General features: G+C 33.2%; 2 protein-coding genes and 1 pseudogene across 2 annotated transcripts; 1 reads left to right on the forward strand and 2 right to left on the reverse strand.

The window, feature by feature from the left end:
• The first annotated feature begins 3,466 nt into the window (after positions 1-3,466).
• Positions 3,467-5,863, forward strand: LOC132946717 (uncharacterized). Its single transcript, XM_061016775.1, has 6 exons — positions 3,467-3,861; positions 4,043-4,162; positions 4,433-4,534; positions 4,604-4,663; positions 4,739-4,936; positions 5,103-5,863. Exons 1-6 carry the CDS (start codon positions 3,654-3,656, stop codon positions 5,861-5,863), a joined length of 1,449 nt encoding a protein of 482 aa, XP_060872758.1. The 5' UTR covers positions 3,467-3,653.
• Positions 5,864-9,230: 3,367 nt separating this feature from the next.
• On the reverse strand, positions 9,231-9,329 carry LOC132947977 (U6 spliceosomal RNA; annotated as a pseudogene).
• Positions 9,330-18,221: 8,892 nt separating this feature from the next.
• LOC132946718 (uncharacterized) lies at positions 18,222-19,817 on the reverse strand. Its single transcript, XM_061016776.1, has one exon. The coding sequence runs from the start codon at positions 19,815-19,817 to the stop codon at positions 18,222-18,224; it is 1,596 nt and encodes a 531-aa protein (XP_060872759.1).
• Positions 19,818-21,474: the final 1,657 nt, after the last annotated feature.

The following is a 21,474-nucleotide window of genomic DNA, read 5'->3' on the forward strand; positions in this document are numbered from 1 at the left end:
TATAAAACGTCCACGTGATTATCAATTATTGTAATGTAAAGCTCGATGATCAGTCAAAGTTGTAGGTTGGTTAGTTTAGGATTAAAGGAACAAATGGGGGTAGGTAATCATGATGGTAAATCGCTCTGTAAATTCTCGTATTTAATTTTTTGGCATACTCTGAATTAAAATGTATTCCAGACATACAGTAACCATAATATACAAATCTAGGTTCCATGGGAGAGGTCAGTATCAAAGTATATCGTTCGTCTTTAATCTCACAATGTATTAATGAAAGATTACTCAGACGAATTATTGTCTTTGTATAACGAACCTGAAATTATAATTTAATATACCTAACTTTTGTACAATTATGTCTTCAATTACATTGAACGACGTGGATTTGGCCAATAGAGTCGTGCAACATGTTACGCCACTGAAAGTCCACTGACCCAAGTCTATATTTCCATGCCAAATATTAAGTTGACGACACCTGAAACGGCGTTCCAATGGTGCCTTCCACCACGACAGTCCCTATCGAATTGAAAACCCTGACCGAAACCAATGTAGCTGTGCCGGTCACTTGTGTGGATCTGCAGAATACAACCAGTAACGGACCAGGGGGTAACCACGAACACGGTCAAACATGGACGCAGATCATTTTGGAAACGTAATAAAAAAATTTTTAGGCGATTGTTGTACTGCCCGTAGTTTCAAGCAATTGCTGTTGTGCCGTTGTTGATGCTGCATAGGTAGATGTAAAAATGTTTGAGATAGTTGTACAAAACGTGAGATGAAATGTTAAAATAATAATTTATATTACCTACACGTTCTTTATACTTAAACGATTAATGTTAGTATTATATTATTATATTTAGAAGATACGCTTTTGATAAATATTCCTGTAGGTGGTATGTAAATATATTTTAAATAACTATATAAATAACTACGATGATATAAAACGTTAAATTAAATAAATCGTACACGTGCATTCAAACATATTTTATACTTTTAATACACATAATATATTATCGTATAGAATATTATGTATATTTTATATATTATGTATTATAAGTATAATGTATATAATATATGTTCGAATTTAGGTACGATTTTAACGTTCTTATTAGCGTTCATTGTGGTAATTTATATAGTTATTTTAAATATTTTTACATACAGGAATATGTATCAAAAGTGTATACTATAGGTACACAATATATATACACATAGTGTGTAAGTACGTATCGATAATAATTATGTTTGGAAAAATAAGCCGACAAAAATCAAAAGGGCATTGAAAACGTGAAAAATCGAGAGCACACCGACGAAAAGGAAGTTCCAGAGGACATCAACGACAAAGAAGACCCAGAAGATATAGATGACGCCGTGAACACCCTTTTGGGTGAGATTTTCGAAGCTGTCTGCGACGAAGACTCATCGGAGGCTATGGCTGGCGGAGACGCAGAGGCAGTTACGGTTCCGGAACAGATGATAGAGACACCAAAGAGAGAGACGGAAATGGACTGGTCAGGACAATCGAATCGGAAGCACCAAAACCAGCGGACCCCACACCTCCACGTGGATTCGCCAGACGAATAATGGCCACCACGTGGAAGGGAGTGAGGCGGGTCACACGCCAAAAATGTTCTTATAATGCATAGGTATATGTTATGCCTTGCTTTTTTTTCTTGGTTTTAAAAAATTTAAAGATTTTTACTGTTGTCATATTTGGGTGGTGGCAAAATAATACCTTTGCACATTTACAAAAATGTAAGAAGACCAGTGCACCTTCCCCAACAACACTAATTACGCCACTGCATGTATTCCAATATTATATAATTGCCATCGCCGCGATTCAAGTTCTAATGACGTCCCCTGCAGAGCCGAACACGGGTTGACCGTATAGAGACTGTTACACAGTCCCGTGTTACTCAGACGACAGATTGATTGAGTCTGATGATGACAGCCAGTGGGAATCTGGATCATACCTTAAATCCACGGTGTATTCCATTTTTGTAGAGCTGTTGGTCTATTATACTGGTATAATATTATGTTGCCACGGTGGTGCGTGGGTATATATTATATTCGCGTAGTACCTACATTAGAATACCGTGTACCTGTGTGTTGATGAGTAAAAAGACTGGAGTTTAAAAACCAGCTAAAGTGAACAATCGTATTAATTAAAAATTGTATTTCATATTTTTCAGCCAAACAGTTGATATCGGAACCAAACCCAAATTGTTCTTTACATTATGACCTATAGGTACCTATAATACCAAACGTACCATTACAATTTCAACCTTCAGTTTTCGGCGTGTTGTTTTGCGTTCATTACGTGACATGGAACAATAAACACTCAGAAAATACGATATGGGGGGACGAGGTGGCCGAGCGGTATAACGCGACGGATTCGGCACAGCCGGTCCGAGTTCGATCCTCGACCACTGGGCGGCATTTTTCTCCGTGCAAGTCACGGTGTCCGGAGAACAAGTGCCGCCATCCCCCCACCCCGGGGCACGGCAGAAACCTACGGGTGCCCCATTAGAAATTCTGCCAAACACAACACACACGTGTACCAACCTACCCAATATAAAACCTACCAAACCTACCCAATATAAAACCTACAGTACCCTCCCCACACCCAATGGCCTATGTTGCCGCGGGTTACTCAATAAAAAAAAAAAAAAAAAAAAATACGATAGTAGCGCTTTATAGAACATTGTTGCGCTCATAGTTTTAAGAACTGAAGCATCGTTGTATGGTATCAACCGGTACTCGGACGACTCATCTTTGAGCTGACTAACTCCCACACACCTATCGACGCAGATGTCGCATTGTACTTAATATACCTACGCAGGAACAAAAATCTTTTAACACTCACCGCGATCATTATACATATACATATTATATATCATATCGATAAGTATAATCAAGCCCGGATTAAGGGGGGGGCCAGGAGGGGCCATGGCCCTGGGCCCACGGATATTAAACAAAAGTGGGCCCTTGGCGAATAGTACTTTTTTTATTAAATCAGAAATATTTGGATATAGTAATAATAGTATATTTCGTAAATCAAAACTCAAAAGAAACATGTAAAATATAATATATTAAATGCGATAAAATACAAAGATTTGCAATGATAATAAATAATAATATAAACTTATATCATTATTATTATTATACATTAACGTTTCCTATAAGCTATACGCCTATACATAGAGTACTCTGTGGTGGGCTAAATACTATATTGATAATGGATATGGAATATGGATATCACCTATGTTATTATTATGCTATCGACTATCGTCTATTTTTAGCAGGATGATAATGATAATGCAATGGAATTATAGGAATCACGAGTACAGTCTGTACTACAGTGAATACCGTCGATTACGATTTACGACGGTTGAAACATCATTACTAATAATAGATTTAGTTATCAAACTGTTTTTGATGATAAAACATATTCCTCAATAATTATTATTTATTAACCAGACGAATTCTATTTATGTTATTTTTCTACGATAACAATACTGAAACAAGTCTTGTCTCTTGTATAGTCTTCAGTCGAAGTCATAATAACGTTTAACGTTTAACAGTGGTTAGTGTTAGTGTTTTGTTTTACAAATACAACTTATAACTTATATTATTGAAATTTGAAGTAAAAGTCGAATATGAGTGGCTGTAAAAAATATTTAAGCGGTGCTCAGAAGAGAAAAAAGAAGAAAGAAGATCTTTTAATGACATCTGCTGTTAAGTGCAATAAAATAACTGGATTTTTTTCTTTAACTAATGAAAGTGACGATAAACTAGTTTCAAATGTTATAGAAATAGATCATAGTATCTCAAAGGAAAATATAAACAATGAAACTAATATCAATTGTAAGTACCTTTGAATTTTAACTAGAATAATGAACGCATTCAAACAATAATATTTATAATTTATCATATTATATAACCCATGTTATGTTCATTGTTCAAACACTTAAGTTAAAAAATAAATGTATTTAAATAATTAAATATAATATATCAATATAATAAACATTTTCAATAATTATGTTAGGTATTGTGGATGGTACTGTGGATGGTATTGTGGATGGTATACTTGATGACACTATTGATATAAATAATCATTATAATATACCAGAAGAAGTTAATGCTATTAGTATTGCATGTATGTCATGTAAGTATATAAAATAATATATTAATAAGTAATTAGTATAATACAGTTTAAAATAGGTAAAGTATTTAAATAAAAGTATTTGATTCTTAAATACAAACACATCCAAGACCGTATTTAAAATACTTTCCAAATACTTTATTCGAGAAGTATTTAAAAAGTATTCTAAATACAATAAAAATATTTAAATACATTTACTCAAATACTTAACAAGACTGGACTATAATATAAATAATATAATACATTTTAAATTTAAATATTAATTTTTTTTAGATGATAATGCCAAAAATGTTTCCAGTAATTTAAAAGATAAAATTAATTTGCATGTTGACTTAAAAGAAACTGTTCAGACTGATCACTTAAACAATACTCATTGTAAGTACCTATCAAATATAAATTAATTATAGGTATCTATAGTTTAAATTTTAAATTATTTATTTGTAGGTTTATCACCGGCCAAACAAAATCAAAGTAATAATGGTCTTGAAAATACTAATTCTACTTGTAAGTATAAAAATTAATTTTTTTCACAATATTTGGTGGTTAATGTTTTATTTTCAATATTTGTTATTATTAAAGCTGTTAAGGATACTACGAATATTGGTACAATACATCATGCAGATATTGATGATAACAGCTTTGATGAATTAACCGTTAAAGATCCATATTTTTGGCCAAGTAAAATAAATGATGATTTTGTGGATTATTGTATTAAAAAAGGGCCATCATTTTTTCAAAATAAACAAAAATCGTATACTCAATCTGCACGCATTAGTGGTAAATATAGTACTTAATCATTATTTATTTTTATTGTTATTACTTGTTAAATTTTTTTAATAATTTTCAATAAAGAATTTTTTTTAATAAAACATTCTTATTATAATTTATTTATGTTTATATATCATTGATGTTTAATAATTAAGTTAATTTATTTGATTTTTAGATCATAAAAGACATTTAACGCCTGCAATGTTTGAAAGAACTTTACCTAATGGACAAATATGTGATCGGCTGTGGCTTTTGTATTCTCCAAGTCAGGGTTCAGTATTTTGTTTTATGTGTAAGCTTTTTTCAAAGAATCGTGAAAACTCTTTTGTAAAAAATGGGTTTGATCAATGGAAAAAATTTGAAAAAATATCATACCATGAAAACAGCATGTATCACAGAGAAGCAAATACTACATGGCTACTTCGAGAAAACTCATTAAATTCCGTAAATCAACAAATCTGTAAGCAAATATCTACTGAAACTCAATATTGGATTGATGTTTTAAAACGCGTTGTAGCAGTTATTAAATATTTATCTTCACGTGGTTTACCATTTAGAGGAGACAATGAAGTATTTGGAGTAAAAAATAATGGAAATTACTTAGGACTTCTTGAACTAATTTCTGAGTTTGATCCATTTTTGAAAACCCATATTGAATTGCACGGTAATAAAGGGAGAGGTCATCTATTACTTTCTTTTCCTAATTTGTATACTGCAATTAAAATATATCTAACCATACCTATTGCAAATTGTTCGGCTGAAAGAGCATTCTCCAAATTAGCTCGAATAAAAAACAAGTATAGAACAAGCTCTTCTCAAGAAAATTTAAATAGTTTTATGGTTTTGTGTTCAGAGAGTGATGTTTTGGAGGTAATTAATACCGATGATATAATTAAAGAGTTTGCTGCCCAAAAATCTAGAAAAAAATATTTTTAATAAAATTTTTATTTTTGTATTTAAAAAAAAAATAAGAAATAAATTGATGAATATATTTTTTTTTCTGAAATATTTTTATTTGTGGGTCACCAAAATTTTGATTATGGATATGGGCCCCTAAAATTGTTTGGCCCCAGGCCCAAAATTATCTTAATCCGGGCTTGAGTATAATACAGCAGTAAGTAAGCATTCACTTGTCGGAAGAGCGCCGAATACCATGAAAAGCAATATACTTAATAGTTAATACGGTATAATATATATATATATATATATATATATACCTATTAATATATTATTATAAAGTCTACGTAAACTGCAGCTCACCGTGGCGGACGTGACGAGCGTATCGTATTAGGCGTATAGGTGGTCGGTATTATTAAAAGAACCACCACCGGATGAGAAAATCTTCCAATACTACGCGTAAGTACCTATAATATAATCGACGTGCTGTGCAAGTATTTAAAAAAAAAACATCTTATTTCTGTGTTGCGGTCGAACATTGCATATTATCGGACGTAACATATTCGTCAACAGCGACGTCGTCGTGGACACACGCTCCAATATCTTTGCACATATATATTATTAAAGTGGATGTTATATAGTGTCATATTAATTATTATTACATACACGATTTCGCAACTACCGCTCTCGTTAAATTCTTATTCAACCGCAAACGTTAAAAAAAAAAATCTCATAGTATACAGGGTGATTCGCCAAGCATACGCTCATCCCTTTTTTTATCATTTCAAACACAGATTTTTAGAATTGTTAATTTTACATAAAACCCATATTTTAAACACTTTTTTATCTCATTTGACGAGTGTTCTGAGGCGATACAAGTGTTTTGAGAACCGTCCTTTTTAGTTTAACTGTAAATTTTTAATAATTGTTAATGGATTTTTTCGAACATTTTGATGCATATAATTTCAAAGAGCAGTTTTTGAGTTATGAAACTTCATGCATTTAAGAGTAAGTGCTACAACAATAGTCAACAATAATTGTTTTTGACTTTTTGTACTCGATAAATTTTACTATAATAATAGTAAAATTCAATAATAATAAAATATTCATGTATTAAAACAAATTTCTATAATATTTTAATCATAATAGCTCCCCTTCTATAAACCTAAACAAAACTTCAAGTTCAAATTTCGATTAGAATAAAACAATACAAGATTAAAAAAAATAAATAATCTACTTTGTTAGTCACAGTTGATCTTTGTTATCTAAAATAAAAGAACATTTAAAAAAATAGAACCTAGTTAACTTGAAAACCAGAAGTCTGTATCGCCTCAGGAGCCTAAGGTTTTTTTTGCTAGGAATAAAAATTCGAAGTATTTTAACTATAGTCAGATATGACGCAATTGTTTACGAAATATCTAAAATATTATAAAAATTTATAAATGTATACCAACTTAGCTCTTGATAGTACTCCATCAACACCGATAAGAGGATATCCTCAGTGGTGAGATGGGCCATCTAACCATGTTATATAAATAATCATTGATTGCTTATTGAAACTGTATTTTTCTTTTGGCCAATAAATATTATTGTTATTATTATTATTATTATTATATAAGATGTTTGAATTAACTTTAATATTAAAAAAAAAAAAAACAGATTTTGAATAAGTTCATTAATAACGGATAAACAGAGGGGTCGTGCATGCTTATGGTGAATCACCCTGTATATTATTATAGCTGGTACACCTAAAATATTGTATTCCGAGAGAGCGTCACCGCCGTCGAACGATCTGGGTCATCCTAATTGGACGTCGGGCGCGCACATTGTTCGTCGGCGTGTAGAAGGATTTACGTCACATCCCGCGGCCGGTAACGCACCGAACAAACGAAAACCGAGTGACAGCTGAAACAGTTGTAATACGGTTTGATAATGATAACAATGTTACGGTGAACTGTATTGAAACGTATTCGATTATGTTTATGTTACGAAAAAGTAGAAAACTCGGGAATCGTGAAAATTATCATTTTAAAACTCCAATATTGACTACATTATCCCGGGGGCGATGCATATTATTTTACCATGAATCCTGTGGACAATGTGTATCGAGTTATTAGAAATCATATAAAATTGGTCACACCATATTTGTCCCATTTGCTAAAACTATTAAATTTTAGATTCTAATTACTATTTACTTACTATCATCACTATGCTTATAAGTGACTCAATAATCGTGCATGTTCGTGTAAAAGATCGAAATATACAATCATTATTATAAAATTCAAATTATTAAATAATATATCTAATAATAGGAATTCAGGAATATTAAATTCTATTGAGTTTAAATGCAAAATAATAATCATCGACACAAATATGTGTACTTTTGTTTGTTACAATTATTTTACATAATATACTTGTTTATTATAATTATGTTTACTTTTATAATCATAAGAACTATTAAAAGTATAAGGGTTTAATAATTAAACATAATGACATTATTTTACAATTTAATTGTTTTTTAGAAATTATTATCGTAACGAGTATATTTATTAACTAACAGGCCGCAATTCATCACAACAGTGTTTAATTTTAAATGTTGAAATGTCTTAACTATTTATTTGCTTTTAATAGTCCGTCGCTTACAGATCAGTGAGTACAATATTCGTCCGTAAAATTATTGATTTCAAATACTAGTATTTATAATCAATGGTAAAGTGTTTACTGAATTGACCACTAAAATCTTCCTGCTCAGCCCGATCTATCATTCATTTTGTAATATTATGATTACGATTTCTATTTCGAGTAACACTTATGATTTTTAACCTACTTTAATATTTATTGACAATGTAAATACTTTATCAGCACACAATCTGGAATTACCGTACATGAGATAACTAGTTATATTCTAAAAAAAGTTAAATTTATTTCATTTTAATGCAAATACTTTAACTATACATCATTCTGTTAAAACATAATATAATAACGGATTCAAGACTTTAACGGTACGTAACATTTATAAATATTATTTTTTTTTTAATTATTTATATATAGATATAAATGCCAATTGGCTTATACCAAGTATACGTCATAAAGATAGACATACGTTTTAACATTAATAAAATAAGTGATATGGATACCAGTTTATAACAGTAGACGATTACAAAGTTATGTATACCTATTTTAACGCCAAATATAAACGTTAATATAATTTGAAGATCACATAATATTATAGTTCTGATATTGTTCATTAGAACATTTTAACGGTAAATCGGAATATGGAAGGTCTTGCTAGATATTTTATTGGAACTCGAAAGCTTATGCGTATCTAGGACTGCAGATGATCAACATTTTCAAGCAATAATTTCAGTAAAAAGTTTTGATTCACTCTTAACGGACTGTTCATGAGAGAACTGAGATTGGAAACTTGCAAATTTGTTTTATTTTTGCGCGGGGCCATGCTAATCTTCTCTGTATTGTTCCAATTTTAGAGTAGATACCTGTGCACTGCAGCAGAAGCAAGTTCAATAATAGATAAATAGATTGTCTTAAGCAAACAAAACAATTATTTATATACATATTATATTATATATATATTATATATATATGGTATACTGCCGTCATAAGTAAAAACGCCGTAGGTCACCGAAAAACGATTTTGAGAAAAACGCGTTTTTGTATTTTGTATTTTCATAAAATCATAACACCTTGTACATTCTAATTATTTAAATATGATATAATATGGTTTCTTATGTAATTTTACCCAACGAATGCAATGAAATAAAATGTATAATACAGATAATTCATTGAAATGTTATCTAGATAACATATAATATAGATAATATAGATAATTAATAATTTGCATTTGTAAAATAGCGTTTCTGCTATAAATCAAATCATATTATGTACTTAATATTATAAAAGTTTCAATATTTACACTATAGTAAACACTAAAATATGTGTGTATTAAATACGATTACTCATCGATGTTAATACATAATGAACGCTATGGAAACTATATAAAATAAATGTACATGAGAGGTTTAAAAGATCTCGAAAATAAAATCGGACAAGTGGGTATGATGGACGGTAGCTTAGAAACCCACCAAAGTAATAGTATAAATACACACACACACACACACACACACACACATTTAATATTATAATAATTGTTGCATAAATAAAATTGAAAATCTTGTCGCGAAAAATTACCTCGGTCATATTTTATCTCAGACATCCATTTTGTTTGAACGGATAGATACTGAAAGATACTTAAAATTATTTTCATCCGCATATACGATATTAGGTATCTGCTAAAAACAATGCACAACGCTGTTACGGGTTAGAGTTTTTTTTTTTCTCGCCAAACACTTTTACTCTCGCGGAAATCGGACGGTGTCGAAATCGGGTACACAATATATACCCATATTATACTGTTGTACTATAATACAAGTCAGGTATATAGGTATGTCGCGGCCCGGGAAGTCTTGGACCGCGACCGACGAGGGAAAAACGACGACGGCTAGCACCCGCGCGGTATGGTGGTTACGCGGGTATGACGAATCGGCGGCGGCGGCGGCGGCGGTAGAGTTGACACGGTCGCCCCGACGGATAACGATAATAACACATAAATAATAATATTATATTGCATCGGGACCGAATTTCACAGACCGCAGCCGCGAGATCCGTTCGCCGACGTGGGTCGGTATACTACCTATATATATATATACGTGTGTGTGAATAAAATATAATAATATTACGAGTATAGGTACAGCGGAGTTTCGCAAAACCGAAAAAAAAAAATTATCGACGGTCGTCTTGCACGCGTTTTACGCACACCGCACGTCGTTTGGCAGCGTGTTCGGCGTATCCACAACATAATATTATTACGTAAATATTATATACAGCAATATATATATATATATAGCACGCAGTAAGCATTATTATTATATCGATATATGTACAACATATTGTATACTATATGATATTATGTGGTGTGTGCAATATGAGTAAAATAATCACAATAAGCACAATATCATAGGTATACAGGTAGATGGACTGTCGTCGTCGTCGTCGGTCGTTCGAGTGATTGGTTACGCCGCGCAGGCGTTATGTTCGGTTCGATGTTTCCTAAACCGGAAATTTATGTCAATAGCATATTATTTGCTATGCGTTAAAAATGAATGCGAGTCGGGTCCGTTTGAATTAGGGAAAAAAAAACCTGGAACATATAAACGTATTGTTTCGTCAAGAAGGAAAGAGGATTGATTTTCAAGCGAAAGTTAAAAAAAAATTTAAATACCTATATATGTTTGAAAAATGTTTTTTTTTCTTATCTACTCAGTATTTCGACCGTCATAAAGTTTGGATAAATGTCAAATGCCTACATTTTATTGTCCGTTTTATATACCTGAACTATATTTGATAGATCAGGGTTTTTTTTGAGACTGGAGTTGCACGACGCCTAAAAATATGAATGTTTGTACACTGTTATATCAGTGGTGTTTTAAAAGCCTGACCAAGTTGGTAGAGAATTTCGATGTCTTGACACAAGCGCATAACTCTTTCAAGTTCACGTGTCCGATATTATCATTAGCTTACTTATAGATTATACATTTATTTTTGTCCAGTGATATTTGTTTTTTATTTTATTCATTACACTATGGTTTGACAATTTGTATTATTATTATATGTGGTGAAATCAATAAAAATCAAGGCCCAACTACCTAGGGTGGATTGGGATCCACCATCAACTTTAATTTTACCACTGCAGCACACTATGGGCAATATATCAGTGAGAATATAGAGGCAGGGGTAACGAATATTATACTTCAGAATATTTTTCTCACCCAATCACAAAAATAGAGTAACACCTGATACGAAAAATAATAACAAAACTTTTATTTTTGCAGTCTTTCCGTTAGAACGAAATTTCAATAATATGTTATAATATAATATTTATATTATAGCAGCAGCGCAGTTATTGCAGCACGCTGAAGTCGTTACGCGCATTCTGATTTTACATGTTTTTCACACTCTACGCTATAATAAGGTAGTTAAGTTTTCGTTATCTGATCATAATATTACAAGTAGTTTTTTTAAACAATTAATATATACACAGCCATATATGGTTAATTTATTCAATTATAGATTGTGGATCGATTATCAACTATATAAGGCTGTATAAAAATGTATACAATAAAATATATATTTTATATTAATAGGTATTGGTGGCCGGCTAGGAGATGCTAATACTCGAGTCTGCCATTAGTACGCAATCCGTCTAGAGACAGGTAAATACCTATATACACGATGATGCAGCCGAACGTTTTGAATTTTAATGTCCCGCGTTGATTATACACACATTTAAAAAAATATTATTATTTATAATATGTGATACGTTTGCCGATGATTTATTTATTATTTTCAATATCTTAGTAATATTATGTTTTAGGTACGTGTGCATATATACATTATTTTAAATTCGTTCCTCTTGATAATATATATAATATATACTTATTATAGAGTATTCGTCGTATCACGCTCATAATCACACACACACACACACACACACACACACACACACACAAATACCCACGTAGCTCAAACGTGGTAGCGATTTTACGATGCAATCCAAAGATGGTGCACGTTTTAAAATTCGTATTGGGATTTTTTATACTTTTATTATTGACGTTTTAGCGTTACAACTGTTTTGAAGTTCATAAAAATATAAACGCACAGGTACGGGTTGGGTGCATAATAATTACGGGCGGAAAGATATCTATCTATCTTTACAAATAACGTGTCGATGTGCTTCGATATCCGTACCTATATATGTCCGCGTGGCATTAATATATGTCGAGTCAAAGTTTTAATTTTTTTTTTACGAGTGGTTTTAATTTTATGCGGCAAGTTTTGAGATCTCAAAACGGTTTTCCGGGCAGAGTGACTCTGGCAACGATAATTTAATAAATACCTATTTATATACCAGAGTTCTATGCGTCTGTTTATGTTAAGTGCAATGGTTTGTGCAAAATCATTCGCGCGCGTTGGCAAAATACATGGCATCGTATGTATACGCGAGTTTATATTATAATGGTTATTTATCTGATGGAAGAAATACAAACAGATTTGTCGATTAAACAAAACGTATCGGAGTCGTTTTAGATGGTCGATTAGAGTAATGGACCGAAAGCAGTTCGCGCATATTATTGTATGGATAATTTTATAACAAACACTGTAGTTGTAGTAGGTTGCTGGTGTAATAGTGTAATAGCATTGTTGTATAAAGTGCCACCAGGTTACATATGTTATTATAAAATACTCGACACGTATATTATTATGATTATAATAATATGATCCTATCGATGTGATACGAAAATCAAAACGCATAATAATTTGTTTTAGTATCACATCAATAGATTAACGACGTCGAACGAACGAAACAATAAAAAATCACGATAGGACACACACAATACAAACACCGTAGGAACACTATATGTAGGTACATTAATATAATATACGTAGACGTATTATATTATGTATCCAATACGAAAATAAAACAGTCGTGAAAAAATTACCGGTTCGAGGTGGACGCATGCAGGTATATACCTATACCGCGGTGGTGGTTGTGCCATTACGGAGATGAAAAGTAAAACGTTTAATATAATAATATCAATAACGGAATGCGACAGTGCGAATATATTATATGGGTGCGTAATGCGTATAATGATATAATATTGTTTTTGTACGCTGAAAACGACGGTGAATGTCGTCAAGTGAGGTAATCGGAAACTATATAATATGATATACATAATGATATTATTAATAGTATATAATAATGGTGTTTCTTTTTTTTCGGTAAAAAATTACGGGTTTTTTTTTTTTTTATTTTCCACCCCGAGGTCGTTGACTGAACCGTAGACGTGTGAATATATTGTTTCGTTTTATTGGCTGACATTAAGCCTGGGCCCGCTGCAAACTCGTTGCGTGAGACGAGTCGTGCATGTAATGGCACACACTAAAAGAAAAAAAAAGAAATAGTTTTAATAGACTCCCGAGGAAGATCAGTTGGAACACGCGGTATCCTACGTACGAGACTAATAACCGTGATTAAATGCAGACAGAACAAGATTCGTGCGGGCCCGGCCACCACCGCGGTTTTTGCGAATGATGTTAACGATTTGGAGCGGCGATGATGCTCGGATGTCCGAAAAGCGGTTTTTTTTTTTTTAAAAAAACGTCTCCATTTCATAATAACATTATAACAAGCTATAAATGTAGCGGTCCACCGTTGCAGTTTAACACCGTTTGTAACATAAAATGTGCCATAAACGAAAAGATTATAATATTATTATCATAATTTCATAGTTGGCAAAGGTTGCAAAACGCGATGTGACTGAAACTATATAATATAATGACATCTTAGAGCATGCGGTGATGGTTTATTTCTGAAAAACAAACACTGTTGGACGTCGGTCATCCGAAAGATTTCATATTATTAATCGATAAATGGAAGTAATTGGAAACGTGTCGCCAGCAGTAAAATTCTGGCATTTGCAAAATATTGCAATAAATATTACGCATACCCAATAGATCTGATTTAGCATTTACTCGGAAATATAAATATAACTATTATTGGGTTGTATGCATATAATATTATAATGTATAATGTCTAAGAAACACTTAGCATATAGGTAGTTGTATAATGATATTATTGTAAACGTCAAAAGTGCAGCTATATTTTGTTACTTGCAGACATTATATATAGGTACGAGTAATGACGTATTTTTTAGTGCACCGCTATTTTTATGATTTTTTTTTTTTTTTTTTTTCGATAAATTAGTTTGTCACGTTATAATTATTATTCTTATTCCTGACGATTTCGAACGAGATTTCCAGTGAGATTGCAGCGGTGTAGTACATATTGTAACTATACACAACGCGCACAGGTGGTTTTACGGTTATCTGTCAGACACGACTCAATAATAAAAAAAAAAAAAAATCGTGATTTCTTCAACTGGTACAGACGTTGTTGGTTGTCCAACGCGAGAGCTCTGCGATTTTTTTTTTTTTTACTTTATATTTATATCTCCGCGAAAAACGTACTTACACTCGCGCGCGCGCACACGCACACACACACACACACACACACACACATAGAAGTACATAATATTATGATATTATTTTGACAAGTTTGAGCGATTTGAAAAGGTAAATCTCGCGGCGTCACATCGCTGCCGCGTTAATCGAAATCGCTTCGCCACGGGGGCGTGCTCCGCGCTGGTGACGGTACGAGAGTGTCGTGTTATGTATTATTAAATCCCGCCCGCGGATTTATTTTTTCTACATCTCCGAACCGGCGTTGGTATAATATTATATTATGGACTTTCTACATTTTCGTATGGGTACGTTTCGCGCGGCCTACCACCGCCGGTGTAGTGTACGTATTATATATATATATATTACATATTACACTGCACGCGCGTTTCTCGGTACATAACTCTAACAGCTATATATGGCGATATAGTATTGTTGACGTGCGTCGGCCATTCGGATTTTGCACGTTGCGCAGCATAAAATCGTGACCCGAGACGATTTTCGCGGAGATTTCACGTCACAATATCAATTTGTTTCCCAAGATGTCTTCAGTCGAAAACACTCCTCGAGCCATTCGTACCCGCGCACGATGCAATAATGTCGGAAGTTGAACTTTATTAACTCTGATTTTGATTTGGTTTTATCGTCTGGATTACTTATGTGCAGTATCTCAAAACTTCATCTTAAACTCCATCAATATAATTTCAATCTATATATTATACACAGCCTCGTTATTGAACATTAAAACGTCTAAATCTACAAATTAAAAATCATCCTATTATTAATAAATCATCTGCCTCAGACCGATATTATGTTTAAGTGGTTTTAAACATGAATTTATTGTTCATACAGAATCTCGTGTGTTCATTTTTATCTTTTGTTTTCAGTCGCACAATAGCTATAAAATATAAATATTATATTATTGTGACTTATGTGTATTATCGAATTGAGTAAATTATTTCGTAATAATCTTTTTTTCGTTTACCTATATCTATTATCTAGCAGGACACTTAAAAAAATATGACTTTAAAAATGATAATATATTTTTCTTGCAATATCCATTCATTGATCAAACACCTTTAAGAGGACGCTACACCCGCATGTGTTGTCTCTGTCTTACAAACGTACAACATAACAAAAACTGTTTTGCGCGGGAAAGAACCGAGAATGCTATAGTTATAACTAAGAAACGAAATTTTCACACTGTAAAGATGAAAACATTTACTGTGCAACATCGTTTTTATTTTTCCGATATCACAAACACCAAAAAAGTTATTATTGTTTAAAAATGCATTATTTCAACCTTGAATAACTTTTTTTGTATTTGTGATATCGGAAAAATAAAAACGATGTTGCACGGTAAATGTTCTCATCTTTACAGTGTGAAAATTTCGTTTCTTAGTTATAACTATAGCCTTCTCGGTTCTTTCCCGCGCAAAACAGTTTTTGTTATGTTGTACGTTTGTAAGACGGAGACAACACATGCGGGTGTAGCGTCCTCTTAACTTCATAAGTCTTTTAAATATATTATATATTTTTAGTTTTTTCCACGAATTCAATATTTTATATATGCCTACCCTTTTACCTGTACGTTAATTACGTTAACAATTTCCGATATGGTATCAGAGGCTATTCCTATAAGTAAGGCATTATCGTTATAAGATGATACGATGAATTTTTACGGGTTATACCTATATCCGATACATTCCCTTATGAAAACCAATGGACCGCAAAATGTCATCTATCTATTATAATATCTATATCGTTGTATACGAATAACGACTATAATAGCTAATTCATAGTATAGGTATAATATTTTAGACTAATATCAGACAAAAATCGAATGCTCACTAAACAACATCCGGACCCCAGTGCAGACGACAATCGACTGACAATCGGATGTAGCAGAGCCCCGGCTACGATAGGTTAGGTTGTATATTAGATTATAATGTGGTAATACGCGTATACCGACCAACTGGTACGTTTAGGGAGCGGAGGATAAGGCGTCTAGGGAGGATCGGCGGTGCACGGATGTACCGATCGACATGTTTTATTGATATATAATAATAATAATAATATAAATGCATTACGCATAATGTGTGTACGCGGACGCGTGTGACGCGCGTGCCGAGCACGCGAAGGATATATTATATTATTATTATGTTATTGCAGTGTCGGTCGGACGGCCGGCGCTCAAGGTGATTCGCCGACGATCCGCCAAGACGTATAATAATAATAATAATAATAATATTATATAGGTACTTGCTAATCGCTGCAACGGGAGAGGAAAGAAAAGGTCGAGTACGCGAGCGCACGCAGCTTCAGTTGGGTACCTATATATAATAATATATTATAATATACTGTCGCTGTCGACCGCGGTGCGGACTATATGCGTGTATGTATATTATTATCATTATTATTACGCTATGCTCTCCTGTGAGCGTGTGTAATGTAAAAATGTTTTATTGCGACTCGGAGAACTCTCGAGGCGAAAACCGCACGCGTGTAACAAAAAAAAAAAAAATATGAATAATAATAAACATAATAATATAACATACATTATCGTAATATATCTCGTCCGTTTGCACATGGTTGTGTATACATATATATATATATATATATATGCGTATATATAGATCAGCATCGCCCACGCAAGAACGGATTGTCACGTACCCATAGTATATAATATATTTTTACATGCACACGCGTACCTACGATTGTGTACAGGAAGTGCGTCGCTGGCGTGCGCTACAGGGACTCGGGGACAAGCGATTTATATTATATTATTATTATTATTAAATATTATACTATCACATTTATTGTCCGTAAAAGGTAAAAGGTGTTCCTATGCGTTATAACGTAATACGGATGCAAATAGGTATACGTGTCATAATATTGTTCCTCCAGACAAAATAAACGTATAATATTGTTGTTCGATATTTAAAGTGGACTGTATACTTTTATTTTAAATTGGTTAGTGTTTTATTATATTATACACAATAATGATTTTGGTGGACGGTAGTACAACGTTCGAGAGACTACGAATGACAACTGACCGGTAAAAACATTATTGTCGTTACGATCGCCAGGCGAATAAATGTTATCGCGGATCGTGACAGTCGAGATAATACAATTTATTACAGTTATTATAGGTACCTACCTAACATACCGCCCACCTTGAAATAATAATTTAAAGTATTTCAATAATTACAATAATAAATAATTATACAATTTTTGCTATTCAATATCAGAACATAAATATAAATATAAATACAAAAAATAAAAATAATCATAATAATATTTAATTATGATTGCCTTCAAAGGGCAAAGGACATAATAATCGGACTGCTCGTTTGAATTGACCATTTGAGGTTGAAATAGTTGCCACACGAATGACTCCGTCACTTCCGACATGCACTTCCTCAACTCGTCCTATTTTCCAGCGCAAAGGGGGAAGATTGTCATCACGCAGGAGTACAACAGTGCCAATTCGAAGCCTAGGTCCTCTGTCATTTTCCCACTTATTTCGCTGTTGTAGTTGCACCAAATAATCTTTAGACCAGCGGCGCCAAAATTCTTGAAATAAATGACTCACTCTTCTCCACCTCGTTAATCTATTGAGAGGTGTTGTCGTGAAATCAGGTTCTGGCAAAGAGACTAAAGAGCTTCCCACCAGAAAATGACCGGGAGTAAGTACAGAAAGATCAGATGGATCAGATGATAAAGGAGTCAACGGGCGTGAATTTAAGCACGCTTCTATTTGAGCAAGCACAGTGTTTAGTTCCTCGTAGGTTAGAATAGCGTTTCCCATTAGTTTATTTAAGTGAGTTTTTACTGATTTAATGGCCGCTTCCCATAGACCGCCAAAATGAGGGGATCTAGGAGGGATGAAATGCCAACGTATTCCAAGTTCTGCCGTTAATTTTTGGATTTCGGAATCTAACGTGTCTGATAAAAATAATTTTTTAAGTTCCTGTAACTTGCGATTAGCACCCACGAAATTTGTGGCATTATCTGAGTAAATGTCTGAGCATATTCCTCGCCTGCTGCAAAATCGTCTCAGTGCATTTAAAAAACATTCAGTTGATAAATCACTAGCTAATTCTATATGTATTGCTTTGGTCGCGAAACATACAAATATACATATATAGCCTTTGGTTATAAGAGCTTTGCGTTGTAAACTAGATTTTACCATAAAGGGGCCACCATAATCAATTCCGCATATTTTAAAAGGACGACTTGGATTTACGCGTTCCTTTGGCAGATTACCCATTAATGGTTGAACTATTGTTGGTTTTATTCGGAAGCACTTAATGCACTGATGTACAGTTTTTCTGGCTATATTCCTGCCGTTGATAGGCCAATATTGTTCTCTAATTGATGATAAAATCGTTTGCGGACCCGCATGCAGTAATCGTATGTGCTCATAATGAAATAGTAAGGTCGTTAAATTACTCGTCGCAGGTAGTAGTATTGGGTTCCGCTGAAATACGCTTATCGATGTGGCATTATTTAATCGGCCGCCTACTCTAATTACACCATTATCGTCTACGAACGGCTTCAAATATTTTAATTTACTTTTCGTGGAGACCTGTTTATATTTTTGCAAATCTTTTATTTCCTGACTCCAAGTATAGTTTTGAACTATTTTAATTAATACAACCGATGTGTTTCGCAGCTCGTCCGCTTGGATTGGTCCTATTATTCGATTTTTGCATTTTAACGTATTTGTTTTAAAACGTAGACAGAGAGAAACAATTCTCAACAATTTTGAAAATGAAGAATATTTTTCTATAATTGAGTTTTCTATCTGAACACTAAATATTTGAGTACACCGTTTGGCTTCTAAAATTTCTTGTGACTCGTCGATTTTTCGTGCAATGCTTTTCGGCCACATTTCCTTTTTTAATTTCAACCAAATAGGACCCTCCCACCATAATAAGTTATTGCTTATATCATTTGGTGTGCAACCGCGCGATATTATATCTGCGGGATTGTCTTTAGTTGGAACGTGATACCATTCAGAGACCGAAGTAAAACTTTGGATTTCTCCGACGCGGTGGGCAACAAATGTTTTCCATTTTGCTGATGAGGATTTAATCCACGCGAGTGTGACCGTTGAGTCAGTCCAGAAATATTTTTCATGTACTTGAATATTTAATTTTGTTATAATTTTTTTTGTAAGTCGGGCAAGTAATTGTGCACCACACAATTCTAATCGAGGTAACGATATAGTTTTTAAGGGAGCCACTCGAGATTTAGCACATATTAATCGGACGGTGCATACTTTATTTTCATTTATTGTTCTTAAATATAAACATGCACCATAAGCTACAATTGATGCATCCGAAAATCCGTGTATTTCTAATCGATGTATATTACCAGAACCCATAATGTACCGTGGTATTTTTAAATTATTTAATAAATGAAGATTGGACATATATTTTTGCCATTCATGTAATAGATTTTTTGGAAGTTCGCTGTCCCAGTCTAATTTCATTTGCCATATTTTTTGCATAAATAATTTATACAATGTAACTACTGGTACTATTAACCCGAGCGGGTCAAATATAGACGCGATTTTCGACAGAATAATCCGTTTGGTTAATTTATTTTCACTATTGTCTACCGTTTGAATATTATATTGGTAGGTGTCGCTTTGCGTATTCCATATTAATCCTAAGATTTTAGTTACGTCATTCTTTAAATCTAAAACTAACAATTGAGTATTATCTTCATTTGGCATATCATTTAGAAGTTCCCTATCATTGGATACCCATTTACGAAGTTCAAAGCCAGCTTGACGGGTTACTTTTATTAAATCATTTCGTAACTGTAATGCTTTTTCCTTTGTAGATGCACCTCCTAGGTAGTCGTCGACACAAAAGTCTGTGACAATTGCTTCGCAGGCCACGGGGTAATTGTTTGATTGTTCATTTGCCAACTTATTTAGGCAACCTGTCGCCAAATAAGATGCTGGGGTCGTTCCGTATGTGACGGTTTTTAATCTATAAGTTAGTAGTGGTTGATTTGGATTTTCACGCCAAAATATTTTTTGATAATTAGTATGTTCTGCGTTAACCCAGATCTGCCTATACATTTTAGTAATGTCGGCAGATAAAGCGTACTTATGTGTTCGAAATCTTGCTAAAATGCATACTAATTCTTGTTGGACCGTTGGACCTTTCAATAACACTTCGTTTAAACTCAACCCGTTAGATGTTCGGCACGAACCGTCGAATACCACGCGTAATTTTGTGCTTACACTGTCTAACTTTTCGACAGCATGATGCGGAAGAAAATATTCATTAGTGTTATTTTCGTGTTCAGTATCAACCAATTCCATATGCCCTAATGATGCATATTCCTGCATAAAATTTATATATTGAGCATGGAGATGCGGATTCTTAATGAAACGCTTTTCTAATAGTTTAAATCGGCGCAGCGCGGCGCTACGCGAATCTCCCAAGCTGACGTCTGAGTCGCGAAACGGCAATTTCACCTCGAACCGTCCGTGAATATCTCGTATAACAGATTTTTCAAAATGGTCTTTA

Source organism: Metopolophium dirhodum, chromosome 6, assembly GCF_019925205.1.
Source record: "Metopolophium dirhodum isolate CAU chromosome 6, ASM1992520v1, whole genome shotgun sequence".
Classification (NCBI taxonomy): Eukaryota; Metazoa; Arthropoda; class Insecta; order Hemiptera; family Aphididae; genus Metopolophium; species Metopolophium dirhodum.